The sequence below is a fragment of the Microplitis demolitor genome, chromosome 4 (genome assembly GCF_026212275.2).
Source record: "Microplitis demolitor isolate Queensland-Clemson2020A chromosome 4, iyMicDemo2.1a, whole genome shotgun sequence".
Classification (NCBI taxonomy): Eukaryota; Metazoa; Arthropoda; class Insecta; order Hymenoptera; family Braconidae; genus Microplitis; species Microplitis demolitor.
In genome coordinates, this window is record NC_068548.1 from 16,568,771 (window position 1) to 16,577,141 (window position 8,371).

Genomic DNA, 8,371 nt, shown 5'->3' on the forward strand with positions numbered 1-8,371 from the left:
TTATTTAAATTTAAACTGTATATAGTAATTTAAATAATCACTTAAATTTTTGACAAATAATTATTTTAAATTATTCAATTTTATCGTAAAATGACTAGGAATTATTTATGAAAGGATAATTTTATTCAAGTTAAAATTTTTTATATTTTAGATTAACATTACTTTATTATTGTTATATACAACAAGAAAGATCTATTTTTTTCTATTTTAATATTTCTTAAGTGGTATATTTGACAAAAATTTTATAATGGAATAACACCTGGAGTAATTGCGTGAGTTAACTATATCACTCATATTTTTATAAATCGATCTATAGATATAGGAATTTAATTAATTATAGTAATTAAATAAATACTTATTATTAATGAGTGATAAAGTTGTAAAAATTTTTAATTGATGTGGGAAATCCTCAAGTTATTTTTTTTTTTAAATTCCTGTCTTTTTATCTTAAATCTTTGGATATTCCGCATTATGAAAAGTCCATTGTGCGGCATCAAATATTAGATAATATCAGAAATTATTTAATTAATAAATAATAAACATTTAATTAAAGTAATTATCATTTTTAAATAATAAAGATCTTACTTTTTAACAAATCCAACGAGGGTATGACTATTCAATTTATTTCTAATTATTGGCATCATCATTGAATGTAAGTGACGATGTTGACTGATCCGTTTATTCTCATGTGTAGTTTTTTGTTCTTTGATGTTTGTTTGACGTTTCTTAAAAGATTCCTGCTTGGCACCACTATGCAAACAAAGATGCTCACCTCACAAATCCGTCGTCTACTTATTTCTGAGAGACGGAGAGGGAGAGGAGAATAGCGATAGAGAAGACAGCGTGGCGTGTATAAATGGTATCATAATAATAGGTAATGTATGAGTGTGATGTAAGCGTAGCATATGATATCTATAGTGCTCGCTAACAGGAATGTAATAATCATGCAATACTTACAGATATCGAGTTAAATCTTCGACGTCTACAAGCATCGAATCTTGTTCCATATGGAGATCGTCTCTTCTGAGTAAACCTTCGACTAATAGCTCGTTTAAAACTGCAATCCTTGAATGAAGATCATTTGCAACTACTTGAAGTTGAGCAACATTTAATTCTGTTAAAAGAACTCGAGATAATCGACGTCTATCTTCACCTAATTGAACGCCAACCTATTCACACGAGTCATCATGTATATTTTACTAGTTATTTACTAAAGTCAGTTTTATTTTATAAAAATAAATAATAACCTTTTCAAGACTTGATCGCACCATTTCCGTAATTGGACTCTGTGTGAGTCTTTGTCTTTCAACTTCCATTTGCATGTGGGCCATTTCTTTTGCTTGAGCAAGTGCCATCCTTGCTTCAGTTTGAAGTCGTGCTTGACGAGCAAAAAAATCAGCTTCATCAAGGGGTGCACTTGAAATATCTGTGTTAAGTCTCAACGGTGGAAGACTCAGCACTTGAGGTCTAGCAGCAATGCTACAATGTTTGTAAAAGTTGGAAGCTTGTTTTATACTTGGCGATGTGTCTTCTGAACCAGGTGACTCAGTATCTGAAGGTGTTTCATTCATGAAACAAATTTGTAAATTCATACCTTGATAAAAAAATATATTGATTAGAAATTTTTTAAATATTGTATCATCATATAATATCAATATGACTCACCACTTTGAAGTCTTGATTGAAGGCTAGGCTTCCGTCCATGCTCCAATCGAACATCATCAGCATCTGAGCCCATAGCAAGCCTTCTTCTGATTTCTTCTCGATCATTACGACGCTGAAAAATTTTAATGATAAATCAAAAAAATTTTACACTATTTTTATATTTTTGTCAAATCCCTCCTGAGTATGAAGGAAAGTACCTCTAAATCATCAATTTCCCCCCGTATTACACGGTCAAAACGTGCAATTATATCTTCTTTATCTTTGTAATTTGACTTTGAATTATATTCCGTTATAATGTCATCAATTTGTGCATTACTTTTAACAACTTGGGGCAGCTCTTCCTCGAACTAATCATCGATATATATACATACATAAAAAAAGTGACAATTTACTGTAATAATGTGCGAATAAAGCTCAAATAAAATATTAATAATCGATTTTAATAATTTTAAATTACGGATACCCAAATAATGCATTCATCACAAAAGTTCATACAACTACACGATCGCCAACGAAAAGTTGGACTTTATTCATCATATTTCATATTTATTTTAATAATTACTTATAGACAAAGTTATAGGATATCTATCAAAAGACGTCTTTTAAATAACATGTAATTTATCAGAAGCGCTTAATTTATATATGTTGTAGAAGTTATCATTAAGAAAACGAAAAATTTAATTAAAAGGTATTTTTTAAAGTTAACTCAAAGGTATCGAATCGTTAAAGTTAAAGGTAGTTTTCAAATGATGACTTTTAAATATTATAAAGTTAACTAATCATTAAAATTGAAAGTTATCTTTTAAAACTTCTCTCAAGTGACCTTAAATATATATATTGTGCTTTAGTTGGGCAACTTTGAATTTTTAATTTTGAATTCGTATCAAATATTAATATTTGATTCAATAGAAATAATTATTAATTTCAAATTATTCACAGATTAATTTATAATAAACTAACTCACTGAAGTAAAATCATTATCATACGTAAAAGTGTATAAATCTGTAACAAATCGTGAATCTTTTTTATAATGTCTAGGCCATTTGTGACTACTACCGTTCATCTTAGAGCAGCACGATTAAAAACCAAAGAATAAACTGCCGAGAATAGAACCAGACAAGTCAGTATCAGTTGAGTGAAAGTACTCATATTTTTCTTCAAGTATTGCTTGAAGTACATAAAAACCTACTATGACTACTTTTCACTTAAATATTTAGGCCAATTATAATTTCATGTTGTTTTTTTTTAATATGTTTTTATGTACTATCAGAAATTTGTTGATTTTATATTAATCGATTATTAATATAATCGAAAAAATTATTTTTTACTTTTATTATACTCAATATAATATTTAATCTACTAAAAATTCAACATTTTCCTGTATACGGCATAAGATTTGCTTGATCGATCAACTAAAACAATCACTTGGAATTCTTTACTTTCAGTTTGTTGTCATTAATCTTTTTTTTTTTTTTTTGTTTTTGTTTCGCTTTTTAGTTTATTTTTATTTAGTCAATTTAAACATCATGGAACGTAGATACAATTTTTTTAATCCGATAAATAACTTATTAAATATGAATTTAGCAATAGATAAAAGGATTGACATATCACCACTTGCTTCAAAGAATGACGTAAAAAAAAAATTGAGTTTACAAAAACATTATAAAACTATTTATACTTGTTGATAATTACCATAACTAGAAGAAAACTCAAGATTTTTAGGTTTAATTACAGGTCGATGCCTAGAAAGACTTTGATGCATATTTATTTAAACTCTTTACACATCCAACATGCCGATAGTATTACAATTTATGTATCGTGTATTGGATGTGTCATCGTTTTACTCTCATTAAAAGTCTCTTTCTCTTTCTCATATATCACATTTTTATGTTTATCTGTATGTTTATCTCCTCTCACCCACACTTAATTATTAATAACTAACGATTGTCAATAAGCAGCTCGTAAAACGCAATATATTAAAATAACTGACCCTACAGCACTTTTTTCTTTAATAACCCTTCACCTTAAACTTCAAACAGGCACTATCATCATGATTAAGGGGACCGAAGCTCCTTGATTCTCACACAGAACGTGATAGCTTATTCTATTGATTTTTAAACGACATGAAATGTATGTTCCTATGTGTGTTCATGAGTCTACGTCTACATTTATAGGGTGTCATAGAATGGAATAAGAATTTTCTTATTATTTCATCAAGTAAGTATTTATGTGGGCATATATATGTATATTTTTATATAAAATCGGTGTCAGTTAATCTTACCCGTCGTTCTTCTTCACGTGCTGCTATTAGATGTGATTCAATAGCATCTAGGTCAATCTTGGGCATTGCTGTTTCAATGTTATAAACATCGAAGCTACCAGGAGTTTTATCTACTTGTTCAACTCTGCGTTTTTCTGGACGACGTTGTCCTACAAGTGACTGTTGACGTCTTCGTGCTTGATTTCTTACCATTTTTTCTTTTTTTCTTGAATCAGCACTAGAGGTTTCTACAAAATCTTGATCTACCAGTTTATTTGTGTCATCTCGCATTGAATCTTTAACTAAATTTGAAAATGAACGAGAAGTGTGAACATCAATAGTTTCCATAGCTACTATGTCGGGAACAGGTTGGATGTATTTCTCAAGATTTACACCAATATCACGGCCTATACTTGATAACAAATCAATTTCTTCTAGTTTGGTATATGGCAGTGGCTGCTGTTTTTCAGAGATACCCTCTGAATCATAAACAGTTTCTATATTATCATCAAGTTTTCGATTTGATAATTTATCTTGGGATTCTGCTATTGGTTTATTTTCTGATAATTTTGTAGCTTCAGAAATAAGATCAATATGTTCAATTACAATTTCTTCAGTTTCACTATCTTGCTCACAAGTTTTTCCTGTTCCTGAATCTGACAGTATATCTTCAATTTCAGCAAATTGGGGTCGTTCAGTTGAACTAGATTGTAATTCAGCAACTTCAATTTCTACAGAATTATGCTGATGACAATAATCAGGATTAGAATCATCTGGTTTGCACACTTCTTTTGATTGCTCAATACTCTTAACGTAATTTAAACACTTTTCCGAAGATGAAACGGCATTCTCATAATATGATGTTACGGTCTGCTAATAAATAAATAGTTTAATTAATTAATAATATATTTTAAATTTAATGAAATTTTTAAATTACTAACCTGAATATCAAGTTTTGATTTTTTGTAGAAAAATTTATGTTCATCTTTTTGAGTATCAAAATTATTTACTCTATCGCAATTATCTTTATTTTCTTTTTCAACCGTTTCTTTTATGATGTCTATTTCATTTTTGTTATTATTACAGCATTCATGTATTTTATTTTCTAATTCTTGTTCATTAAATGTTGAAGATAAGTCTGGACTTTCAGGTCGATCTTCATTGAACACAGATAAAAATGCTGGGGTCAAGTGTTGAAATCCAGGATAATTAGGATTTATTATTCCGCGACAAGGTCTTGACAAACTAACGTCTTCTGAATTTTCAGAGCATTCGGATCTTGCAGATAATTCATGAGCTAAAAAAGTTTATACTTTAATTAAATTTTTTTTCTTAATAATGCAATAATAATTACAAATTTACACAACTTACCGTCATAATCTGATAAACTTTCAGTAGAACTGCTTAATGACAATCTTGAGATGGATAAATTATTATTGATAATACTGTTTATACGTTTTGGATGATTATTAACATTTGTATGAGCTATTGCAACTGATGACCACGTTGTAGTATCCTGAGCTACACGAAAGTTCTGAATTTCATATCCTGGTGATTCCCGGTAATTTTCAGTTATTTCTGAAGAATTATCGTCACAACTTTTATTTTCTTCAGAGCCTGATGCCACTCCCAGATTTTCTTGTTCAAGTTGACTGCAAAACGAATGGCTACTTATTGTACATTAAATATAATAAAGTTTTATGAACAGTTATAATATTACATACTTATTATTTAACTCAGAGTTAATAACTGGAGGCATAAGTGCGTCCTTAATTTGCATGACGTTTGCTTGCCTAAAATCAATTTAACGGTGATCATATATATTAGTTGAATAAAAGTCACTATTTTATTTTCATTCAACTACATGACTATTAAAGAAATTTAGGTAATACATTATATAAAAATATTTTTTATATACGTTTTAGAATTATAAATGTAATTAATACCAAGTAATATATCTCGTTGTATTTGAAATATTCATATTAAAATGTCTAAGAAAGACAGAAATAATTCCCTACTCACCCAGTACCATGTTGAAGCCGCGCGCAGACGGTCGCTCGAACTCCGTCGTGGGTTTATCGACTCGCGAAAACGTAACCAACACCCTCACCACTCTCTCTCTCTCTCTTTCTCTCTTTCTCTCTCTCTCTCTCTCATTTACTCACTCTTTCTTTATCGTTCTCATTCTCTAGCAATTTATGCATTCCCCTTCATAATTTTAGCGCGAGCGCACACGAATCATTCATTCTCTTCGTTTTAAAGATGTTTTTCTCTCTTACAACTTCAATATTACAATATACCTATTAATTTTCCGGTGCTTTTGGTACAGTAAAAAATGTCAATAAATAAGTTCGTGCTTGTTATATGTAAATATCAATTTATGTATTTCTTTTATCCTTTTTAAATATTTAAAGTAAATTTAGATATTACTATTTGTATGTAAAAAATATTTTTCGTTTTCGATCTCCTTATTCCAAAAATCAATATAAAACTTATTACCTTGATTAAGAAAAATGATTTGGAATAATGCAAAACAATTTGAAATGATTTAAAACAATTTGAATCGACGAATATATAGATATACACTCAACATGGAGCAAATCATTTTTCTTAATCAGGGCAACTTGTTCTCGCCTCATTTGAATGAATCTGATATATATTATTTAATAATAATGAAATATTTATATACAAACAATAATTAAATAATTTTTTTTCATCTAATCAAATAAAAATAGTAAGTTCAAAGTATATGTAATGATATTTTCATGACCTATACATTTTATTAGCAATTGACTTTTTATGCACTAAGTTTAGCGTAAAATTGTGAAGTACATTTCTGTACTAGAAATTTCTGTATGGATAGTAGTAGTAGAGGTCGTTGACTTACCAATATTGTTCGAAATGATGTAAGTAACAATTGTAATGCTATTTTTCTTTAAATTGTTTTTAAAATATATAATCACGTTTTATTGATAATACTTAACAGTAATCGTAGAACATAAAATCAAATATAATATACTTTTATTTTAGCAATTTTATTTTAGAGAATAAATGTCTGTGCAGCCACAATCTGCTTTGTAAAATAATGTTTAGCCCTCTTTCATTTGTTACCCTCGTAACCAATCCTCTTTGAAGAAGCGAAAACACGCATGCGTTAATATGGGATCCCCCTCGCAAACTTAATTTCATTCTTTATTTCGAAAATCATATAAGGGTTTTGTGATAGATTTATTTTATTTTTTTATACATAAAAAAATATGAATTAACCATTAATTTTTGTTTAATGATTTTATTTTTTGAGCTTCTTGATGTGAAAATTTAAAAAAATATATAAATTTATTAGTTCCGTCTAACTATTCTAATTTTAGTTTATAAAATATGGTTACGTTTTGAGATCTGAGGATTTTTTTTTTATTTTCAACTGGATACTAGAGTGTGTAAATAGTTTAAAAACAAATTATGATTTGGATCGCATAGTTCTTAGTGAGTTGTTTGATATAGTTGAATCAGAGTATTCGAATAAAACCCTGCGTAAAAAATAATATCTGTTAAGACCTCAAAGTTGTAGCTAAGGGCAATTTTCGTTAATTGAGAACAAAATTAGAATTATAAAATCTAAGTTGAAATCATCAAGATAACATGTCATATACAAATTTCACCTAAAAATGGTTTTTAATAATATTGACATTCAAATTGTAAATGTATGAATTAATTATAGAAAATACGATACAGGAATATACATATATTTTTTTCAAATATGAAGAATAAAAATTTAATAAAATCATCGTCTTTTCTACGACTATTTCTAGCTTCAGTAAACTTTTTACTGTTGTATATTGTGTAGCAAGAGATTGCAAAATACAATATTATACTAGGGTGAGATTGACTTCCGTAAGCCGAAGGTGAGGACTAGCAACACACTCTCTAAATCTGAAACAGTGACTAATAGGGTAAACGCACCTATCGATGGACGATTAAGCAAACTCTCATGTTTCCTAATCAAAATAAAGCAATAAAATATAAATAAGTTATAATAAAATGAATTATACTTATGCGAAAATATTTAATTAACTAGAAAAAAATAATTAAAACTTTGTATAACGTAGTGGTTGCTTACAAAAAAAGAAAATTTAAGAAAAAGTCTAAATATCCAGTAGATAGACAAAATCTCCAATAGATGGACAGCCAATACCAGTAGATGTGGACGCTTCTTGCAATTGATATTTTCATCTTATAATGTATATAAAGAATTATTAAATTTTTTATATAACAGCTTGTGTTTAATACAATTAATCAAAAAACAAATTTGAGATAATAATTTTCAAAATATATGTGGTATTTTTATTATCATCTTTAAAAATTTCTCACTTTTTCATACTAGGTAATGCAAAATATATGATAATATATTACGTAATATTAATTAATGATTTATAACCCTGATCGAGA

At 28.3% G+C, this 8,371-nt stretch overlaps 1 protein-coding gene across 10 annotated transcripts; it reads right to left on the minus strand.

Moving 5' to 3' along the window:
- Positions 1-208: 208 nt before the first annotated feature.
- Positions 209-7,001, minus strand: LOC103571503 (schwannomin-interacting protein 1 homolog). Of its 10 annotated transcripts, none has more exons than XM_053738214.1 (10): positions 5,872-5,950; positions 5,650-5,718; positions 5,297-5,592; positions 4,867-5,222; positions 3,947-4,798; positions 1,666-1,777; positions 1,248-1,552; positions 958-1,169; positions 586-750; positions 209-453 (listed from the first exon to the last, which is right to left on the minus strand). In XM_053738214.1, the coding sequence occupies exons 1-10, from the start codon at positions 5,904-5,906 to the stop codon at positions 390-392; spliced, it is 2,466 nt and encodes an 821-aa protein (XP_053594189.1). In that variant the 5' UTR covers positions 5,907-5,950; the 3' UTR covers positions 209-389. The 10 variants fall into 10 exon arrangements, with proteins under 10 accessions (XP_053594189.1, XP_053594191.1, XP_053594190.1 ...); XM_053738216.1 differs by lacking the exon at positions 5,872-5,950 and adding an exon at positions 6,813-7,001 and having other exon boundaries at positions 210-453; positions 1,248-1,594; XM_053738215.1 differs by having other exon boundaries at positions 210-453; positions 1,248-1,594; positions 5,948-6,054.
- Positions 7,002-8,371: the final 1,370 nt, after the last annotated feature.

What these genes read in the sequence shown, in the direction of transcription:
- LOC103571503 (XM_053738211.1), bottom strand. Translation starts at nt 5,906, where the DNA reads ATGAATATTTCAAATACAACGAGATATATTACTTG. An exon ending in TGCGATCAAGTCTTGAAAAG is followed by an intron (nt 1,170 to 1,247) that starts GTTATTATTTAT and finishes TCGTGTGAATAG; the next exon opens with GTTGGCGTTCAATTAGGTGA. An exon ending in CTCGTTGGATTTGTTAAAAA is followed by an intron (nt 454 to 585) that starts GTAAGATCTTTA and finishes GAATATCCAAAG; the next exon opens with ATTTAAGATAAAAAGACAGG.